The sequence below is a fragment of the Artemia franciscana genome, chromosome 8 (assembly GCF_032884065.1).
Source record: "Artemia franciscana chromosome 8, ASM3288406v1, whole genome shotgun sequence".
Lineage (NCBI taxonomy): Eukaryota > Metazoa > Arthropoda > Branchiopoda > Anostraca > Artemiidae > Artemia > Artemia franciscana.
Genome location: NC_088870.1, coordinates 13,262,470 through 13,285,940, shown reverse-complemented (window position 1 = coordinate 13,285,940; position 23,471 = coordinate 13,262,470). Strand labels below are relative to the sequence as shown.

Here is a 23,471-nt window from a genome sequence, read left to right as displayed (position 1 = left end):
TTTAGATTTGATGGTTAATGATTGGCCGAGATTTATGGACACTTAACAACTATAGAGGTAGATACTTTACGTCAAGCGGCAGCTCAAATCAAAATTCTGTTTTAATTTTAATGTTTGGGATGTCAAAACTAAATCATTAGAGTATTTTTGAAATTGATCGTCTTAGCCACATAATTACAATTGACAATTTAATTCTACCTAAAATGTTTTTGTAAACTAACAAGCTATCGTAATTTTTTCAGAGTTGGTGTTTCAAAGTTCCGGGAACTGGAAACGGCAAGAACCAGGTAGTATTTAATTTTGACTGTGGGAAAGCTGCTGATAATCAAAATACGGCTGAAATGATTATCTTCACTTTTTGCTCGTTCACCAATGGCTATTTTTATCTAGACATTTGTTAATATGCATAGCAAACGTCTTCGTTGTTTGGGAGATGCTGATCAATTTTTTTCTGGGGGGGGGGGCATTTTAATTTGATTTGTGTCGTTCATTTTATAGCTCCTTCCAGTTCTCAATTTCCATCGTTTTTTTCTAATTTTAGGTTCGAATCACTAAAAATAATAAGTCTTTGGGATGCTCAACTGGTACAAACTTTAACGTGGAATCTGTTAGCGAGTCCTTATCTGAAATAGGACCATTGTAAGGACCTTGAAGGTTGTGGAGAGATTCCATTGCAATTTACTCCAGAGCCATTAGACACTAAAACTCTTTTGAGAACTATTGAGCCCATAAAACCCAGACCTTCGGTAGTTGTGCCTGAACCTGGATCTTCCGTACCTGATTCAGTCCGTTCTTAACGAGTGAACACCCTAAAAGACTTACAATTGGAGAAAGTTTTATGTAGACCACATACAGAAACAAAAGCCGATGAAAAACAAAGCTCAAGTGTGAACATTACGGGTGATGCGAATGCTCTGTGTCAAATAAGGAAGGAGCATGTGACTGTGCGAAAACTATTTGCGTCCGCGTTTGGAAAACCAGGTAGTAAGTTTATTCCCCTCAGATTTCTGATTTAGGAAATTAAGTGAATGGCAATTTCATGATTATTAAAACCAATAATCACTTGAAGGAATCCCCGTTCAGGCTGCTCGGAAGCCCTCCTCGTCTTCCAAAATGCATTCGAACGCAAAACAATCCCTCTTCAACTAAGGTACAGACATAAGTGCATCTCTACTTTAAAAGTAAATTAACGGTTACCAAGCAATGAGTGTTTATAGTTGTAACTCTCCAGACCCCCCCCCCTGTCTAATTAGCTCCACACTGTGCCTTTGCTCTTCTTCAAGGAGCCCCCAATTTTTTTCTTATTACCATGTCCTCTCAACACGGTTCATGGGCCAATATCTCGCACCCTGGTGTTGGGTAAAATGGATTACGATGTCTGTAATATCGTGGAAATTGTTCCAGGAGACCTAAGAAAGGAACCAGCACAAGCTAAAGAATAGATAAGGATGGACACTGTAGTAAAATTTGATACTTATGTTAAACTTTGTGCTTAATTACTATTTGTTGAAAACCCGTCTTCATACAAAGAGAAAATGAAGGAGCTCTACAAAAAAAAGAAAGCACACGATTGCTATGACGCTATGGAACTGCACCAAGTGCAGAAGGAGTTGGTGCCAGGCATATTTTGGAATCTTTTGGTTGTATTTCTTCATATGGTTAGCAGCGGCTATAGTAGGATATCATTGCTTATAGAAATAGAGATTGATAGGTTTCAATTTATTTTTTATTTTTCTAGTGGGCTAAGCACATTGAATGTAATTTTTTCTTTCGCTTCAGAGGAAATGGATAAAATTGTTATACAACTAGATTAATGAATCAAATTTTACCTAGCATATCCGTCTTAAGAAGCTAAATTCAAGAAATGTATATGTTATTTCAAGTATTCGCATTTACAAGTTATTTCAACAAAGAAAAGAAAAATTGATAAACCAATTGGAAAATGGACATAATGAAAGTGAAAAAGGCAAAATGGCAAGATTCCACGGTGAGGAGGGAAACAGGGCCAAAGAAGCTGGGTCCAGGCACAGGTGCAGTTCAAAGCTATTAGCATTTTTGGTTTCACAATGCTTGGTTATATTTTTCAAGAGAATATCTAGCCTACTTGACAAAAAAATTGTTTATGTTAATTTACTTTATTAAAATAGAAAAATTAAAGATGTGCTTAAGGCCGTGAATAAGTGAACTGATGGAACTCGAAAATCCCATGTTAAAATTGAAAATTTATGTTTAAAAAGTACTCAAGTATTCATTGGTGGAAGATACCGCTTTTAATATCAGGCCGTAGCTTCTTGAAGATGCTACAAAATGTTTGCTAGGATTTTGCTCTATTTCCTCTAATTTCTTAGAAATTTTAAAAATGTCTAGCTCTTTTTCATAAGTTTACTCTATGAAGGATATTGCTTTGAGAACAAAATCGATACTATCATGAGCAGAAGATAATAACCTGTAAGATGATTGCAACCATTTTTCGATGTATTTTCCTGTTTTCCAACAGTCCCATAGAGTATTTTCAGCTACCTGAAGTTTTTACAAGTTTTTTGCCAGAAAGAATCGTTTCAGATCGCCCTAGAAACCAGGTTGACAAGCTGGTATAATTAGCCTGCTATTTCCGTCAATGAATAAGTGATATTTCAATGGTTTTTGACAATCGACAGTCTCTAGAGAATCGAGAGACAGAAGGCTACCCGAACTTCAATTTTGAAGCTCGATGTTTTAAAGTTCACTTAATCACGGCCTTAATAACCCTTGCAAGAATAAAACCCACAATGAAAAGTATTGTAAAACTCAAACAATCTTGGTCACTTCAATTTCATCTATGGATCTAAAGAAATAAGAATTAATATATAATGGTAAGGCACATTGTCATTGAGAATACGGCAATGGACATGAATATAAATCTAGACACATACCTGACTTGCTATTTTTACAAGTTTTCATAGGAATTATAACTTTACCCAGAACAATAAATTTATTTCTCTAATCGGTCACGCATCATAATTACAAACGATGTCTTCTAATTTCCCCTTAAGGATAATTCCTCCACAGGAAATTCTCCCTGCACTTAAACGTGAGTAACTAAAGTGTAAGCAAGACAAATAAAAAGAATGAACAAAAGAAAGATCCCGGGACATTTTACCTATATTCCCAAATGCGAGTTAAATATATGGTATGGAATATTGTATAGGATTCATTTTTATATTTTTATTTGTTTGAATTCTTAGCAAAGCAAGATAAAGGATATAGTTTCCTTGCCTATTTGATATAACTATTTCTGTCCATGTAAAATTGTCCTAACTCTAATTCCATGTTATTGAAATTTTACTTAAATAAATGACCTTAAAGATTCTTCAGACAGGAAAACGTTCTGATGTACCACTAGTGTACGCATTTTTGATCACAAAGGGTGAAATGGTATCGCTTACTATAGATATTGGTGCCTGACAATGGTTGCATTTGGGGGATTTATCGTTTAAATTCGTGTGGAGAATTAGGGATTTTTACAAACTTTCTATATTTTTTAACTAATGGCAACTTTAAAACAGCTATATTTTGATGAAACTTCACAGATATACAGACAAGGAAGGAATTGAGATGGCATTGACATTTTTGGCACATAATACAAATTCACCCCCTGAAATCAAGAACGCACCCCCCCCCCAAAAAAAAACAAGAGCTAAGAGCTCATATGACACTTGTGACGAGGCGAGAAGAGCTAAGGGCCAAGAGATCATATGGTATGAGCTTTAACAAAATTCTATGAATCAATAGATTGATTTAAAAAGGAAAATAAGAGGCTTAATGCCGGTCAGGATTTAAAATAAGAGCTCTGAGTGACGATGTCCTTCTAAATATCAAAAATCATTAAGATCCGATCACCCAGTCGTAAGTTATAAATACCTAATTTTTCCTCTCCCTTTAGCCCCATATGGTCGAATCTGGGAAAACGACTTATCAAGTCAAATTGTGCAGCTCCCTGACACGCCTACCAATTTTAATCGTCCTAGCACCTCCAGAAGCACCAAACTCGCCAAATCACTGAACCCCTCCCCCCAACTCCCCAAAAGAGAGCGAATCCAGTACGATTCTGTCAATCACGCATCAAGGACATTTGTTTATTCTATCCACCAAGATTCATCCCGATTCCTCCACTCCAAGTGCTTTTCCAAGATTTCCCCTCCAACTCCCCCCAATGTCAAAAGATCTGGTTGGGATTTGAAATAAGAGCTCCGAGACATGAATTCCTTCTAAAAATCAAATTTCATTAAGATCCAATCATCTATTCGTAAGATAAAAAAACCCCAATTTTCACGTTTTCCAAGAATTCCGGTTTCCCCCTCCAACTCCCCCTAATGTCAAAGGATCTGGTAGGAATTTAAAATTAGAGCTTTAAAACACAAGATCTTTCTAAATATCAAATTTCATTAAGATCTGGCCACCCTTTCGTAAGTTACAAATACCTCAATTTCAAAATTACCCCCCCCCCAATTCCACCAAAAGAGAGCAGATCCGGTCCAGTTATGTCAGTCCTTCTAAACATGAAGTTTCATGAAGATTCGATCACTCCTTCGTAAGTTAAAAATACGTCATTTTTTCTTATTTTTCAGAATTAACCCCCCCCCCCCCCCAATAGAGCGGATCCGTTCCAATGATGTAAATCACGTATGTAAGACTTCTACTTTTATTTTTCTCACCAAGTTTCATCCCGATCCCTCCAATCTAAGCGTTTTCCATGATTTTAGGTTCCCCACCCAAACTTCCCCCAATGTCACCAGATCCGGTCAGGACTTAAAATAGGAGCTTTGAGACACGATATCCTTCTAAATATCAAATTTCATTGATATCCGATCACCCGTTCGTAAGTTAAAAATACCTCATTTTTTCTAATTTTTTCAGAATTAACCCCTCCCCCAACTACCCCAAAGAGAGCGGATCCGTTCCAGTTATGTCAATCATGTATCTAGGACTTGTGTTTATTTTTCCCACCAAGTTTCATCCCGATCCCTCCACTCTAAGCGTTTCCAAGTTTTAGGTTCCCCCTCCCAACTACCCCCCCCCCCAATGTCACCAGATCCGGTCGGGTTTCAAATAAAAGCTCTGAGACACGATATCCTTCTAAATATCAAATTTCATAGAGATCCGATCACCCGTTCGTAAGTAAAAAATACCTCATTTTTTCTAATTTTTCATAAATAACCCCCCCCCCCCCAACTACCCCAAAGAGAGAGGATCCATTCCGTTTATGTCAATCATGTATCTAGGACTTGTGTTCATTTTTCCCACCAAGTTTCATCCCGATCCCTCCACTCTAAGTGTTTTCCAAGTTTTAGGTTTCCCCCTCCCAACTCTCACCCAATGTCACCAGATCCGGTCGGGATTTAAAATAAGACCTCTGAGACACGATATCCTTCTAAATATCAAATTTCATTGAGATCCGATCACCCATTCGTAAGTTAAAATACCTCATTTTTTTCTAATTTTTCAGAATTACACCCCCACCCCCAACTACCCCAAAGAGAGCGGATCCGTTCTGGTTATATCAGTCATGTATCTAGGACTTGTGCTTAATATTCCCACCAAGTTTCATCCCGATCCCTCAACTCTAAGTTTTTCCAAGTTTTAGGTTTCCCCCTCCCAACTCCCCCCCCCCAATGTCACCAGATCTAGTCGGGATTTAAAATAAGAGCTCTAAGACACCATATCCTCCTAAATATCAAATTTCATTGAGATCACCCGTTCGTAAGCTAAAAATACCTCAATTTTAATTTTTCAGAATTACCCCCCCCCCCCCCCCCAACCACTCCAAAGAGAGCGGATCCGTTCCGGTTATGTCAATCATGTATCTAGGACTTGTGCATATTTTTCCCACCAAGTTTCATCCTGATCCCTCCACTCTAAGTGTTTCCCAAGATTTTAGGTTTCCCCCTCCCATATCCCCCCTAATGTCACCAGATGCGGTCGGGATTTAAAATAACAGCTCTAAGACACGATATCCTTCCAATCATCAAATTTCATTAAGATCTGATCAACAGTTCGTAAGTTAAAAATACTTCAATTTTTCTATTTTTTCTGAATTAACCGGCCCCCCACTCCCCCCCCCCCCAGGTGGTCAAATTGGGAAACAGACTATTTCTGATTTAAGCTGGTCCCGTCCCTGATACGCCCGCCAAATTTCATCGTCCTAGCTTACCTGGAAGTGCCTAAAGTAGCAAAACCGGGACCGACAGAATTGGCGATTGCTATATGTCACTTGGTTAATACCAAGTGCCATAATTAAAAGTCTTTCCCGTCTGAAGTACCTTTAACAGGATTTCTTGGTTAAATTTAATTTAAATAACATGGAATAAATTCCAAATGAGGGCCAAGCAAATTTAAAATGAATAGAAATTATTTTAACAAAGCAACAACATTCTAAAAAAATGACAATTTCACATGTGGGAAGAAATTCCCAAGCGAAATTTTCCGCAGGAGGGGTGGGATTGCCTGTGATGGAAAACTGGACCAGAAAGTTAGAAACAAAAAAGGATTAATTTATGTCATTTTACTTTCCTTTGAATATTTGAGCTGTCATTTTACCTAGCTTAATTGTCTTTTAACTATGACGGCTACGGGAAATACAACATCTGAAATTAAACATATTAAGTTTTACCTAATTTTCACAATTTAAAGAAAAAAACCTGATATATTTGAAAACTCAAAAGTTTCTTGACATTCAAACATCAGGCCCACCCGAGACAAAGCTCTTGCAGTTTCATGCACACATGCTACACGCAGTAAATAGATATCAATCATTAAGCAAATATTTTTTATGATCCCTACAAAATAATCACTTTCTTGTGGGGTTTAAATCCAATACTTGAGCATTACTCATCAGTATAGTATCCTCTTAATAAGAGAAATAGAGAAAAAGTTGAGAAGTGCAATGTAGGGCCACCCAGCTCATACCTTACCTGAGACATCTATCATACCACCAGAGAATGCAGAGACTACAGTTGCCTATATTTCTGATATGATAGAGCTGACCTAATAAATACATTCCACGTTCATAATACCACTCCAATTCACTTCTTCCCTTTTGCAGAGTACAGTAGGACTCATCAACAAAACACACAAAAATACCCACCATGTCCACATAAAAGATTAGTTCATAACTCTGAATCTAGCCAAGTGTAGAAGACTTGGAATGTATTTCTATTGGAAACAGTTGCAACTATCATGGTCTAGTTTTTCAAAACTAGCTTAGGCTCTATGGATTTCTATACTAGATCTTATCACAATCTAGTATCTTTTTATTGTATCAACTACAGAAACAGAGCCGCAAAAACTGTAGACGATTGCGTACGCTTTCCTTCGTTCTTCCTTTCCTACACGTCACAAGGGGGTCTATATGTATTATTTTTCTAATATCTGGTTATCAGTAACAGGAACATAACTATGGTAACAAACTTTTAGTCACAGTGGATATTTCGTGGTTTAAAGTTCAAATTTAAATTCTCAGAAATTTTTTCAACATGTATGGCTTTTTCTGGTATAGATGATTCCATCCCAGCACAAATCTGAAGTAGTGACAAACTTATTTGTTCATATTGCATGCTTGTTAAGGCGTGTCTCCAATATGTATTCTATGACTTTCAACCAAATGGGAATATTATTTGAAGCACATTCACAGCTGTTGTCTGGGTAATGCTTTTAACACAAATAACACACTTGAAAAGTTTTTGAATTCTTTGATACATATCTAAAGTTGGAGCCTGGAAAAAAGTTTCATAAAATACTTGGGGGCTTATCTCTGGAGTATTATTCTTTGATTGAAAATTAGATTTTAAGCACGGGAGAAGGCTTTGTCGCACTTAGCACAGTTGAAGGATTTATCCCGAGTGTGTGATCTTCGATGCACATTTAGATTTTCAGCACAGGAAAAGGTTTTATCGCAAATAAGGCACTTGAAAGGTTTATCCCCACTGTGCATTCTTTGATGTGTCTTTATATGTGAAGAATTAGAAAATCTTTTATCACAAAGAAGACACTTGAAAGGTTTATCACCAGTGTGTATTCTTTGATGTGTCTTTAAATTTGAAGAATTAGAAAATCTTTTATCACAAAGAAGACACTTGAAAGGTTTATCCCCACTGTGCATTCTTTGATGTTTCTTTAAATGTTGAGACTGAGAAAATCTTTTATCACAAATAAGACACTTGAAAGTTTATCCCCACTGTGCATTCTTTGATGTTTCTTTAAATATTGAGACTGAGAAAATCTTTATCACAAAGAAGACACTTGAAAGGTTTATCACCAGTGTGTATTCTTTGATGTGTCTTTAAATTTGAAGAACTAGAAAATCTTTTATCACAAAGAAGACACTTGAAAGGTTTATCCCCACTGTGCATTCTTTGATGTTTCTTTAAATGTTGAGACTGAGAAAATCTTTTATCACAAAGAAGACACTTGAAAGGTTTATCCCCACTGTGCATTCTTTGATGTGTCTTTAGATGTTGAGACTGAGAAAATCCTTTATCACAAATAAGACACTTGAAAGGTTTATCCCCACTGTGCATTCTTTGATGTGTCTTTAAATGTTGAGACTGAGAAAATCCTTTATCACAAATAAGACACTTAAAAGGTTTGTCCCCACTGTGTATTCTTTGATGCACATTCAGATTTTCAGCACGGGAAAAGGTTTTATGGCAAATAGAGCACATGAAATACTTATCCCCAGAGTGGATTCTTTTATGTCTCTTTAAAGTATTGCACATAACGCGCTTAAAGAGTTTTTCAGACAATTTTTCTAATGGGACAACAGGAATTCCTTTTTCAAGTTCAAGCTGCTTTACAGCATCTGAATAGTGTACTGAAGTGTACCCTTTCTTGTCAGAATAAGGAGAGGATTTATAATTACAGTCATAACTTGAATCACTAGTACTTTTCACTATGGTTGGGCAAAATGATCCAGTATCCAATTCTTTAATTATTTTAGAGGATTGTATTTCCGGTGATGCATTGTCGCAAAACGGCAGGAGAGCTGGGACGTCTAAAGTAGAAAAAATATTTACTTAAAACATCAAAACATATTCGATGCAGAGAAGCAACAATTTATTGGTGATACTTTTCCAGGTTGTCAAGTTCGAAAACGAATCCTACAATTTAGTTTTAACCCTGTGTTTTGAGGTAGGAATATTATTGATAGAGAGAGAATGGCCATTTAAGACTATGAAATTGAAATTAAGAGTGTTACAGACGATTTGGTTATTTTTAAAAAAATAAAACTAAATGGTAGCTTGTATAAATCATGATTACGAAAGATGCAGTTTTTTGTTTCAAAATGGTTCCATTTAATTCAGACTCGGAAGCGAGACACCTGTTTAATGTTGCAACACGTCAAATGTCAAAAATAACCTTTCGGGTATAAGTTAACACATTATTAATGGGTTTTCAGCTAAATTTTCACCCAGAGCTACTTAAAATGTAAGGAGTGTTTGCTGAGACTCCAGAAGGGGTCATTAGATGGAAATTGAGAATTAAAACCCTTTTTAAAAATAAAAATTGATGGAAGGAGAGATCTCCCTCCTCTATGCCCTTCAAAAAAAAAATCATCAAAATTTCGAGATAGCCAGTTTTTTAAATATTTGAACGCTCAATAGAAATGTCTCCAATGATGAAAATTCCCATAGGTCCCGAAACAAGGGCCACAAATAAAATAAATTAGCAAATATTTAAACAAAAGTAGTACATTTGAAAATGTGGGCTCGTGCAATATCTGAGGAAAGGCAAGATATTAAGTTGAAGCTTTGTGGGAATGTCGAGGCGGATGTTAATCTGAATAAAAGAAAGATGTTAAACTGAATATAGAAAACCATCATGTCCATTCAGATTGTCAAAAGGACGTATTAAAACGGTGAATTACCTGGAATGGCCGAAGGAATGCGGCCAACATTTTTCGGAGGGTAATAGTATCCCCTGAACTATTGTGATGAATTATTCGTTTTTTTTAAGGGCAAAAATTATCAAAGTAATGAGGAAATCAATAAAATCCTCCTATTCTCACATAAAATTAAAACTGTTTGAAACTATAAATCATGACCATGATTTATATTTTTTTTAATGACCATGATATATGCATTTTTAAACATAATTTGATCATTCATTATTATTAGTGTTTTTTGCTTTGTTTATTTTATTAGTCGACTCCGAAGTCCGAATTCGGCCCCCTGAGGGCTTGTGATAGTGATTTTTTTGAAATAAATATCTTATCTTATCTTACCAAATACAAAGTAAAATTTTGTTAATATGCACGCCAAATATACCAAGATGAAAAAAAAATAAATGCAACTAGTCCTCCCTTAGTAGTTTGACCATGTTTATTAAATCTGTATTTTTATACTTTAACAGCAAACACCCTAATTCGTTGCTATACTCACTTGCTCACTAATACCAGCAGCTTGGACCTTCAATCTTGACACAAGGAAGGGAAACATTATTTTACGCAAAGTTCTCTGGATTTTATATTCTATGAATTTTTGGGAGATTTTCACGATATGCAACATCTTACTGCCTTTTTGCAGTTTTCCTGTACCCACTAAGAGCTTCGGCCCTCGTAGTTAAAGCCTGGTACAACCCCATCTCTTCATAATCTTGGGCAGCTCAGACTTCTGCGATTCACACTCTTGGATAAAATTTAAAATAACCATGAAAGTGGGAAATCAAATATCCAATAAACAGTTTATAGAAAGATAAATTATCAAAAATCACATAAATGCTAGAGTTAAGCTCAATTGTGTTATCAGCCATTTGCACTGAATGGATAATAAGATACTCAAAAGTGATATATTTGTAATTAAAAATATAACTACAAATATCACTTATACTTCTAGCTGTTTGAAAAGGCAATAGAGGAATCAGGAGGCAATCATACCCTCGCTCTTGATAGTAGTTAAGTCCTGTTCAATAGAGTCAAAATCAGGTTCGAGGCTTGTAGATGTACAGGATGAAATATCAGAAGCAACATCTCTGTGTTTAGGTGATGAAACAGGTTTTGTAATACCCAAAAATAGTTTGTCTTCATTTGGGAATATGTCTTCAAATGCCGAAAAAAATTATGCCGTTAAATCGTGTGAGCCAACACAGGAGATTGAATCTACTACTCCTCTCAAACTGAACGAAATATAAGAATAAAAATTACGAGTAAAAAAGCTTCTAACGGCATACTATTATGACAATACAACGTCAAAAAATTTCCTATGAAGGTCTATTTATTTCGTCAATATCAATGTTATTGGTCTTAAGACTAAACCCTTGTATAAAATAACTGCCTATATTTCAAAGTTCAATTTTACTTTTTGCAACAAAATTGAATTCATATCCAATTTTAAAGGGATGTAAGTTCATTTTCTAGTAAAAATAACTGTAGCTAACCATAGCATCTCATCACAAAATTTTCTTATTTCCATACTCCTGTACAAAAAAAGAAGTACCAAGTACTATTTAAAGCACCGAGGACACCAAAATGAACCACAGAATTAGCCATGACAACATACAGACGTACCTACCAAGGACACGTACTGTACCATACCAACCAAGGAGACCAAAAAGATGGGGAAAACATTCTTTCCCCATCTTAGGTCTATTCATAACTGAAAACAAGGTTTCCTACGATTTATGTGGGTCGTTACGCAATTAGCAATTCACGCAAGTCATGTGAAAGTTTCCCAAGGGTTTTCAGTTGCCAACACTGAACTGTGAAAAAAAGAGGAAAATAACTTGATAGATTCAAAATAGGTTTTTTTCTAGTAGAAAGCCGATGAAGCCCCTGCTACACAAAATAATCTTTTTGACTTTTTATTATGCAGTGTCAAAAGAATCAGAGGTAGGGAATGAAAAAGCAAAAAATATTTTGAGTAGCCTACTGCCATCTTATCTTTCCGAATCTAGCAAGACACTTTTCCTTTCTTATTTTTCGTAAAAAGGGGAAGCGAGAAAAAGTCAGCAACTTGTAACTCAAGTTACAAAATAACCTACAACAAACCCTCTTCATTCTCCCCCCATAACTTGCATGCAACCAACCCATATAAAACATATAGAAGGTTAATACTTAGAAGTAAATATCGATACAAAACCCTATACACCAATGCCATTAAGTCTCATGAGAGGTTTAACCAAGAGCAAAAAGAAATTAATTTAAACAAGTAACGAAATTTATCACAGAAAATACAAACTACCTTTACAAGCCTGTTAATGGATACAACATCACTTCAATAAAAATCAGTATGGTAACGCATAAAAAAGAAGAAATATTTGTACAATTGAATATTTTCATGCAAGCCATAACCAGCCAAATTTATATCCAAGGATTTTCAAACCAGCAAGGGGAAAGCGGGAACATGAGCATTGCGATTTCCATTATCCTTTTTCCAAATGAATAAGAACTGGGACCCTTTCAGAAGTCAAACACTTAGTATCCTGACCTTACAATTCATTTTTTTCATTGTTAAAAAATGGTTCTGTGTAACTTATCACTTCTAACAAAAATTACTTTGAACTCATATTGAGAAGCAATAATGCTGCTCCACTAATCTTAATAATAAAAAATAAATAATAAGCCTTAAAAGACATATTTTCACAAGAAGTGCAGCTATCAGCCTAAGACTTTCTAGTTTAGAATTGATTTCTTCATTCATAGTAATTTCTTGAAGATCAAGATCCTCTTCCTTTTTTTATGACAAATTTAACTTTTGCACAATTACAAAGCACTACTGGTTCTTTTTAAGGTAGTAACAGTTGTGGCCAGTGGTCAATGCACTAAAAACATTTTTGCATTTCCTCACCTCTGGAAAATCAGACTGCTCACCCTTAATATCTAGACCATTTTATTAAAAGAAAAAAGCATTTAATCCTCTTTTCTCTTTAACCTTAAAAAAATAACATCCATATAATAGGAGAAACGGACATTTTTATTTACACTTTTACTCTATAATCTATACACTTATAACTCTCCATAGATGTTCAATGTATTAGTGATGATAAAGAGTGAAAAACACTTTTTGCTTATACACATGTTCAGTGCATTAAAGTCAAAGAGTGACTGCACCATTCCTCCATTATCACTTTAAACCATTTTAATAGCAAGTAACTTTTGAAGCTTAATAATATATCTATCTTGTGATTAACTAAAAGTGATACTGAATTGACACCATTGAACATTGAACAATGTGTTCTAGCAAGCTTTACAAATGCCAAGCAGGGTCGTATTTGAAAACTTGACAATTATTACAAATTGTTATACAACATTGTTTTACCTAACTTTCACATTTATACCTTAAAATTTTAGCTATTGATTAACTGTACAAACAGATTCAAAGGCAAATACACACATGGTTTTATATTTGTGAAGATATACATATGAGCTGAAGAGGTTTTACAACATACCTTCGTCCTTGATAGCAGTTATATCCGAGTTAATACAGTTTGATTCAGTTTCAAATTTTACAGGAATACTTGTTGCAATGACTGAAGTACTATCCTCCTCCTTGGGAACTACGACAGGATTCATAATCCCAAACTGCAGGTAATTTTCATTTAAAAATATCCCATCAGCTTCTAAAACAGTTGTAAATAAACTTTCATTGTGAACAAATAAATGCAACTCTGCTAAAGCAAAACAAAAATATGAAACTCTGCTAAAGCTAGAAGATATTCATAAGACACTGGATAGGAGACTTTAGCCATGAATAAAATAGCTTCCAAAGAAATACATTCAACAAAGAACACAAAAATCTCCTATATCATGATGCAACAAATTTTATTCAGCTTATATTTTTTTACATTATTCCCTACTTAAGCTCTGATTATGTTTTGTGTTACTTTAGTTTGATGAAAAATTTTTTTTACTCATCTTCTATTTTCTATGCTTTTCAAAGAAATTTACCAAAATATAATACCTGCATTAATTATAACATAATTATGCCCTGTTTAGGTAACTGGTTAAATGGTATTTCATTATTCACAGTAAATTCTATTCGTTTTCAACTTGACTTTCAACACAAGCTAACTTTGATTGTATTACTTTAGTGTTTACTTTTATCAGATAAAAACAGCAACTCAAATAAAGATAGGGCTGCACATTTCATGTCAACAGCAAACTTCATACATCTGAAAATGATTTTTCGAAACTCAGTTGGGCCAACAAATGTAAGATCAGTAGTAAACAAAGACAGTAAAATTTTGGCTCTGTCTAAAAACAAAATTTCTTCTAATCAGCTTCAGTAAATAATCAAGCCTACAAGTACCAAATAGGAGGTAGGATTCACCATGATAAGATAGAATGCAAATATCTACAATTACCCCACGAATAGGGGTAACAAAAAAATTCCCCAATACCCAGCAAAACTCTAAGGTTCCCCACCAATGTCTGGGCCTGAGTCCACCAAAAGATGGATTGTGTTAGTGGTATATTATTAGTAATAGAGGAGCATCCTTTAGAACAGTTGAACATCCCTTTCATGATGCGCCAGAAGTTTCAACTTGACATGATAAGCCACTCCAAATTATTGCTCATGTGCAATTTAATATTACTCTTTACTTTTACGACAGAGGAAAAACAGCAAATGAAATAAAGACAGGGCTGCATACTTCATTACAATTGCAAATTTCATACATCTCAAAAGGATTTTTCCAAACTAAGTAAGGCCAAAAAATGTAAGATCTGAAGTAATCAAGCCTATAAGCACCAGATGAGAGACAGGATTCACCATGACAAGATAGATTCCAAATATCTCCCATTCTCCCCAGGAATAGGGATAACAAAGAAATCCTCCAGCACCCCAAAAAACAGTCTAGTTCCCCACCAATGTTTAGACCTAAGTCCACTAACAGATAAAATCATTTTTAGCTTTCTTGTTTTGGGTAAAACTAGAAACATTAAACTCCTTTACTACACTGTCTCAAAAAATAGAATAAAGGACAAAATACAAATAATGCTTTTCAATATTTGGCTAAGTTCTAAGAACTATTAATTACCTTTCTTAAGCATGGGTTGATCAGAAAGGTCCATTGTTTCAAAGTCAACTTGAGCTTTCACTTGGCTCTCTAAGATGGATTACATCTCCAGGTGATTCTCCATCAAATTCCTAGGTTCTTTGTCCTAAAAAACAAGATTAGTAACAACACGTGCAAATTTCTTATTCAAAACAAGCAAAATGAGTCAGTTTGACAACAGACTACTTTGATCAAGAAATTCTAAATTGTGCAATTATGATATTAAGATAAACTTAAAAAAATCTTAGTTTTTTTAGTTTGAGGTCAACATTTCTCAACAAGGCTTACAAGGACTTCTGTGATATTTAGATTTGAACCAAATGACAATATGATACAATTTAAGTCTATTCCATCTAATTTCTGGTCCATATTTAACCAGCAGTTTACTTCTATTCCTAATCTTCCCTTTATTATTATTCCCACATCAATGACATCATTTGTAATATAGTTGTTGAAATTATGTTCTTTTATAGATTGCTTGAGTTTCCTTTTCAATATGTGAGTTAGAAGTATTTTATGTTGAGTCACAAGCTGCTATTTCAGAACAAGGATTCAACCTTATGCATTCCAACAATAGATGGGTCCCAGTCAGATTCAAAAACAGCATAGATAATATCTTCAAATTTTTGAAAGTTGGTATTTTGTGCCCCAATTTAGAAACCAGATACAGTTAGATGCTCATATTAATAAATTATACACAGAAATTCTGAAGGATACAAGCAAGTCACAAAATAAATTAGGATACTTAGATTTAGGGGAAGGGCAGGGGGTTAGAAATGATAAAAATGACACCCACTTTCCATGCTTGCTCGCCTACCATGGATCATTACCCATTGGCTCTTCCTTAAAACTACCATTCCAGACGATGTTAAATACAAACCTATAATTAGTGTTAACTTAATTAATCAAGTAAATACATAAAGTGAGCTTAATAAAGTTTAGTTTGAATCCAGGAACATTCCAACCCCACAAGACTAGGTAACAGAAACTCCCAGCAGTTTTATACAGGAGTAATAGAAGTGATGCCATTATCACTAATAAGTTAATGAAGGCTAATACTCTCCAAGCATTATTTCTTATTGTAGAAGCATTGGATAGAAAATTGAAGGGTATCTATATTCATAGGATCCAAGACTATTTGCTCTTACCCTGATGGGGCCAGACAAAGTCCTAGGCTATATAGAAAACCACAAGAAATGAATATATAAATGACATTCTCACTTCATCATTAATTTTCTGTAAATCAAATTTTCATATTTACATCTATGTTAATTTACATTTCAAAACTGTTTTGAAATAATATGATAGTTATCTTTTTGTATGGCCTCCTTTAAAGGGAACAATAATGACAAGGAGCATTTGATTCTTCAATTTATACTTTGTCCAAATATAATGGTAGATATGATTTGCATCATTAATCTTTTATATCTGGCATCATTTGTAGAAAATGAGGCCCACTGCCATGGCAACTGCAATTATATTGGAAAGAAGGATTGATTTGTAAATCAAATCTTACTATGCTTTGATATCTATATTTGTTTTATTAGAAGAGATCAAAAAAGACTAATCAATATTGCTTATTCCACTGTTATCATTGTTTTACCATGATGTGATGCTATACTACAGACATGGTTAAGATTAAAAACAATGATTCAAGCAATTGCGAACAATGGAAAGCATATGGTAACAGTATTGTATATACTCTCTTCTAAAGAAACATAATACAATAACAAGAATGGAACCGTTTGATTCCCAAACTCTCTTTCCAAACGTAATGGTTAATGTGTTACTACCATAACTGAAGAGCAGCCCAAACCCCCTAGTGGATCCAGATATAACCCTAGGTTAGTCTGTAAACAAAACTGTAAGACAACATTATAGTAGTAAAATTATTACTGTACTTTATAATGCATATACTCTTTCTTTTAATTAGATTATCTTGTATCTTTCTAGTTTTATCCATGTCTTTCAATAGAATATTACCCCCAGTACAAAATTGACAGTGGTCAATTTTGGATAAATATTTTGATTAAAATGTATCTTTCATATTTAATATTGTGTTTACATTTCTGACAATGCATCCCAACCCCCTTTATGGTTAAATATATAACCCTATGACATATACAAAAGCAGAGGAAAACACAAAACAAATGGAATTCTTACTTTATAATAAACAGCATGCTTCTATCAATATGATTATAATGTTTCTCTGCAATGTTATCCACATATTTAAATCATTTTTAACTGATCTTAATTTATTATGCTGGAGTAGGTGTTATACAATTGATAGGCCAACAAACATTTTTGCAAAAAGAAAAAAAAAGAGAGAAAATATCCAAACCAACATAGAACCTTATTATCTAGAACCATTAAGGCTAATCATAAAATTAGTGAAGAAATTGGGGAAAATGCTATAGGAAAAGCTTTTGCCTATCTTGGAAAGTAGCTGAGTCAAGAGGACAAATTGAGGGATTTGGCAGCTTCTTCCAAAACATTCCTATGCTGGCAGCTTTCCTTTCTTTCTATTTCCATCATTTCCTGATTCAATTGTAGATTATTTCTCCTTTTTGAGACTTTTTTTTAACATGGTATGTTTCTTTGGACAGGTTTCTCTCTTCTGAGTTCTTTTATTCAACAGCAAATTTCACTTCACCAGAAAACAATTCCTTATAGTCTCCACAAAAGGCTCCTTTGACCAGGAAAGAACAAGGTAATTATTTCTCCAACTTTCTTTGCAGATAAGCTTTCAAGACATTAAAATATGACAAGTGGGCTGACTTTGTACTTTTTGTAAAAGAAATTAACTCAGAGGGGATGGGACAAAATTCAACTTTCCTTCTTAACTTTGAGCAATTTGACATTGAAAGTTCTCTCTAGCTTCAACATCTGATGCTGGTTCTAAGAAGGATTGAGGAAATTCATGTGAAGCAACATGCCTTCCCTCCAAGTACAGATCAAAATCTTGATCTTTTGGTTCACTCTTTCCGGAAATTTTTATGTCTATTGACCACAGTTGATACTTACCATTAGGCATTTGTGCTGTTTGTGTGTATGGCTTAATTCTTGTTGTCAATGTCTAAAACGTCTCTACACCTTCCTATATCAAACTTCTTACCTCAATAATTAGGTCTCTAGAAGTAGTCTCCAAAATATCTAGGAGCAGTGGTATATCTCTCTGAATTTTTTTCTTGAATTTACCAAGCTTCAGCAAATACTCAGAAATGTTTTAGTCTTTTTTTTTTTATTTACAAGTGGACTACAAAAACAAAAAGAAAGAAGTGGAGTATATAAGAAATAAGGAAAAAATAAGACATTAGAAATTACTTAAAATACTATCCACAGAAAGAAGCACAAGTCACAACTTTGCTGATTTATACTTAGCACAGAGCTCAATATTATCTAAATGATGGAAAGAATCTCAAACATAGAAATTCTAAATTATCTTTGAATTACTATTCCTAGAGGGAAGGTAATATCCTCATAGAAGGAGGATATTATTTGGGTACATTGGGAAACTGGCTCATTATCCCATCCTATAGGTGGCCAGGGATATCCAAAATGGCTTTAACCCTTTGTACTATAGTGCCTTATTTATATAAATCCAAAACTTGAGTGTAACCTGGTATCTGTAGACAAGACTCAATGTGATGTGATGCCTTTTCAATGTGATGCCTTTTTTATGCTATTTATGAGTATAATAATCCCTTCTACCTCAAATTCAGATTTAAGCACTTTTTGAGCTCTTAAAAATGACCTAAATATGGGGTATAAAAAAGGCTTAAAACATTTGTCTAAAACTCTGAAACATTGATCTTAAACTTACTGTTTCATTATAAATCCATTCTTTTAATGTTATATAATCAATAAGCACTGATTTTCCAATATTAATTTGGATAAATTAATTTTACCAATGTTATGGCGTTTGCTTCTTTGCACTGAGTATTATTTTTTTGAAAACAGCAAGGAGAAAACATAATATTATTTTGTTGGAAATGACAGATAATTAATAGGCTACTTTAATTGAAAATTCATCATTTTTAAGAGCTTAAAAAGTGCTTAGACTTGAATTTACAATAGGAGCAACTATTATATTGATAAAGAACATAAAAAAAGAATCAAGTGGTATGTTTGCTTTATGGGTAAGTTAATTATATAAACTGTCATAATTTTTTGAAAATTTGTCATTTTTTAAGAGCTCAAAAAGTGCTTAAACATCAATTTAAGGTAGAACTGATTCATATATTCATAAAGAGCATAAAAAAGGCATCAAATGGTATATTCACTTTATACAAAAGCCAGTTATATGGTTTGCTATAAATTTACCTGAGTTTCCTGCAAAAATCCTGATTACCTAGCCTGTGTACTATTTCTACTGCTATGGTAAATATATGGTATGGCCCTTTTCACAAGACATCAACCAAAAAGTTATATGATTACTGATTGAACTTACAGGATAGGATCCAACCTCAAACATACTTAACAAAGTGGGGCCTCATAAGTGTTAGAAGGAAATTTGTTGATTGTCAAGAAACAAAATCTAGACATAGGAACTACTTGGATTTAAAAAAAAAGTGCCTATGTCAAGGCTTTATGCTTTGCATTTGATGTTTTTGTAATCTATCCAGTCATACACAAACTCTTGTTTTTAGATAGCCTAGGCCTATTGCAACCAAACAATATTGAGGCGCCACAACAGTACATCCATATTTGTAATATTGGGCACCATGTCATGTTTCAAGGGAATTGTATAATCTGATTGAAAAAAAATATTTACAGTTGAGATTCTCATTCCAACAAATTTTTCTAGGCTGCTCATGGCTCCCAAAAATTGCTCAAAAAGCAATGCTCATGGCTCAATAAGCACTGATTTTCCAATATTAATTTGGATAAATTAATTTTACCAATGTTATGGTGTTTGCTTCTTTGCACTGAGTATTATTTTTTTGAAAACAGCAAGGAGAAAACATAATTTTATTTTGTTGGAAATGACAGATAATTAATAGGCTACTTTAATTGAAAATTCATCATTTTTAAGAGCTTAAAAAGTGCTTAGACTTGAATTTACAATAGGAGCAACTATTATATTGATAAAGAACATAAAAAAAGAATCAAGTGGTATGTTTGCTTTATGGGTAAGTTAATTATATAAACTGTCATAATTTTTTGAAAATTTGTCATTTTTTAAGAGCTCAAAAAGTGCTTAAACATCAATTTAAGGTAGAACTGATTCATATATCCATAAAGAGCATAAAAAAGGCATCAAATGGTATATTCACTTTATAAAAAAGCCAGTTATATGGTTTGCTATAAATTTACCTGAGTTTCCAGCAAAAATCCTGATTACCTAGCCTGTGTACTATTTCTACTGCTATGGTAAATATATGGTATGGCCCTTTTCACAAGACATCAACCAAAAAGTTATATGATTACTGATTGAACTTACAGGATAGGATCCAACCTCAAACATACTTAACAAAGTGGGGCCTCATAAGTGTTAGAAGGAAATTTGTTGATTGTCAAGAAACAAAATCTAGACATAGGAACTACTTGGATTAAAAAAAAAGTGCCTATGTCAAGGCTTTATGCTTTGCATTTGATGTTTTTGTAATCTATCCAGTCATACACAAACTCTTGTTTTTAGATAGCCTAGGCCTATTGCAACCAAACAATATTGAGGCGCCACAACAGTACATTCATATTTGTAATATTGGGCACCATGTCATGTTTCAAGGGAATTGTATAATCTGATTGAAAAAAAATATTTACAGTTGAGATTCTCATTCCAACAAATTTTTCTAGGCTGCTCATGGCTCCCAAAAATTGCTCAAAAAGCAATGCTCATGGCTCAATAAGCACTGATTTTCCAATATTAATTTGGATAAATTAATTTTACCAATGTTATGGTGTTTGCTTCTTTGCACTGAGTATTATTTTTTTGAAAACAGCAAGGAGAAAACATAATTTTATTTTGTTGGAAATGACAGATAATTAATAGGCTACTTTAATTGAAAATTCATCATTTTTAAGAGCTTAAAAAGTGCTTAGACTTGAATTTACAATAGGAGCAACTATTATATTGATAAAGAACATAAAAAAAGAATCAAGTGGTATGTTTGCTTTATGGGTAAGTTAATTATATAAACTGTCATAATTTTTTGAAAATTTGTCATTTTTTAAGAGCTCAAAAAGTGCTTAAACATCAATTTAAGGTAGAACTGATTCATATATTCATAAAGAGCATAAAAAAGGCATCAAATGGTATATTCACTTTATACAAAAGCCAGTTATATGGTTTGCTATAAATTTACCTGAGTTTCCTGCAAAAATCCTGATTACCTAGCCTGTGTACTATTTCTACTGCTATGGTAAATATATGGTATGGCCCTTTTCACAAGACATCAACCAAAAAGTTATATGATTACTGATTGAACTTACAGGATAGGATCCAACCTCAAACATACTTAACAAAGTGGGGCCTCATAAGTGTTAGAAGGAAATTTGTTGATTGTCAAGAAACAAAATCTAGACATAGGAACTACTTGGATTTAAAAAAAAGTGCCTATGTCAAGGCTTTATGCTTTGCATTTGATGTTTTTGTAATCTATCCAGTCATACACAAACTCTTGTTTTTAGATAGCCTAGGCCTATTGCAACCAAACAATATTGAGGCGCCACAACAGTACATCCATATTTGTAATATTGGGCACCATGTCATGTTTCAAGGGAATTGTATAATCTGATTGAAAAAAAATATTTACAGTTGAGATTCTCATTCCAACAAATTTTTCTAGGCTGCTCATGGCTCCCAAAAATTTGAGCCTTGAGGATGACAAAGCCTGTTGCTCCTTTATATAAGGATAATTTGCTCCAGCCTCTTGGCATTAAATCCATTTATTTTGTTGTGTGCATACCTCACTAAATTATCAAGACTGAGTGGCTTCCATTGATTAGATAAACACAACGCGGTAAACCATCATGTCACGTTACTTTTGAATTTTTTTTTTACCTGCTACCTATTTTGTGATAATTACAGATGACTCTGCTTAACGCTGTTATGACCACAAGAGGCAAACAACAGGCACTTAAATAAATGCGTAAAAAAAAAAAATTAAAAATCTAGAAGAGAAAACAAAACAGCTGCAATTCCCTCCACTCGCTACTTCCGAACGTCAAGTCAAATCTTATTGTACCACATTTTGTAAAATGTACCACGAAATTTGTGATTGTACCAGAGTGTACCTTTAGAGGTGAAATGTACCAAAATGGTACAATTGTAATATTGTTGGCAACACCACTGTAAGTATCTATGGGACTTCGATCCCTTTAACAATTAAATAAAAAAAACTAATGTTTTTAGTTGAAAGTAAGGAGCGACATTAAAACTTAAAACGAACAGAAATTACTCCGTATATAAAATGGTTTGTCCCCTCCGCAATCCCTCGCTCTTTACGCTAAAGCTTTTAATTGTTTTAGAAAGTAGAATTGTGGCAAAGAGTCAACCTTTAGCGTAAAGAGCGAGGGATTGTGGAGGGGACAACCTATTTCATATACGGAGTAATTTCTGTTTGTTTTAAGTTTTAATGTCGCTCCTTACTTTCAGCTAATAAAATTAGTTTTTTTTTAATTAATTTCTGAACATTTTTGAATTAATGCATGTTTGGTTTTGGCTCTCCGCACATAAATTATTAAAATGAAATTTGTATATTAATTCTTTTTTTGGCTAAATGGCTTTCTCTTAGTTTTGATCAGACGATTTTGAGAAATAAGGGGTGGAGAAGGAAGCCTAGTTGCCCTCTAATTTTTCGGTTACTTAAAAAGGCAACTAGAACTTTTAACTTTTAACGAACGTTTTTATTAGTAAAAAATATACGTAACTTAAGAATTAACTTACGTAACAAACTTTCATAGCCTTATATTTATATTATGTATACGAGGGGGTTTGTACCCTCGTTAATACCTCGCTCTTTACACTAAATCGTAAGTTTTGTCCCAATTCTTTAAGAATGACCCCTGAATCAGAAAGGCCGTAGAATAAATAGTTGAGATTACTAAAAATACTTTAGCATAAAGAGCAAGGTATTTATCTCCTCCTAAATACCTCGCTCTTTATGCTAAAGTATTTTTAGAACCCCTAATATGCGTAATAATCTCTGTTCGTTTTAAATTTCAATGCTACTTCTTCCTTTCATTTGAAAAAACGTTTTCATGTTTATTTTTCATTGTTTTCTTATAGTAATGCTAGAGAATCCTGCGCCCTTTTCATTGAATTTTTCTTCCCCCATGACAGATTCCTTCAAGGAAAGATCCTCCAACATAGCCCCCTCTCCTCAGCCCCACCCCCAAACAAAACAAAATCCCCCTGAAAACGTCTGTACACTTCCCAATAACCATTACTATATGTAAACACTGGTCAAAGCTTGTAACTTGCATCCCCTCCCCCAGGG

General features: G+C 34.0%; 2 protein-coding genes across 6 annotated transcripts in view; both read right to left on the bottom strand.

The window, feature by feature from the left end:
- Positions 1-13,512, bottom strand: part of LOC136030007 (zinc finger protein 664-like) — a 96,728-nt gene extending 83,216 nt beyond the window's left edge. Inside the window, exon 1 of the mRNA XM_065708623.1 lies at positions 13,420-13,512. The gene's annotated coding sequence lies outside the window, so the exon portion shown is untranslated. The remainder of the gene's footprint in view (positions 1-13,419) is intronic.
- On the bottom strand, positions 6,108-22,026 carry LOC136030005 (zinc finger protein 287-like). 5 transcript variants are annotated; one of them, XM_065708617.1, is made up of 5 exons: positions 21,939-22,026; positions 15,010-15,133; positions 13,421-13,590; positions 10,910-11,081; positions 6,108-9,028 (listed from the first exon to the last, which is right to left on the bottom strand). In XM_065708617.1, exons 2-5 carry the CDS (start codon positions 15,041-15,043, stop codon positions 8,235-8,237), a joined length of 1,170 nt encoding a protein of 389 aa, XP_065564689.1. In that variant the 5' UTR covers positions 15,044-15,133; positions 21,939-22,026; the 3' UTR covers positions 6,108-8,234. The 5 variants fall into 5 exon arrangements, with proteins under 5 accessions (XP_065564689.1, XP_065564691.1, XP_065564690.1 ...); XM_065708619.1 differs by lacking the exon at positions 21,939-22,026 and adding an exon at positions 21,786-21,930; XM_065708618.1 differs by lacking the exon at positions 21,939-22,026 and adding an exon at positions 19,802-19,856.
- Between the last annotated feature and the right edge of the window lie 1,445 nt (positions 22,027-23,471).

What these genes read in the sequence shown, in the direction of transcription:
- LOC136030005 (XM_065708617.1), bottom strand. Translation starts at nt 15,043, where the DNA reads ATGGACCTTTCTGATCAACCCATGCTTAAGAAAG. An exon ending in TCAACCCATGCTTAAGAAAG is followed by an intron (nt 13,591 to 15,009) that starts GTAATTAATAGT and finishes CAACTGTTTTAG; the next exon opens with AAGCTGATGGGATATTTTTA. An exon ending in TAACTGCTATCAAGGACGAA is followed by an intron (nt 11,082 to 13,420) that starts GGTATGTTGTAA and finishes TAATTTTTTTCG; the next exon opens with GCATTTGAAGACATATTCCC.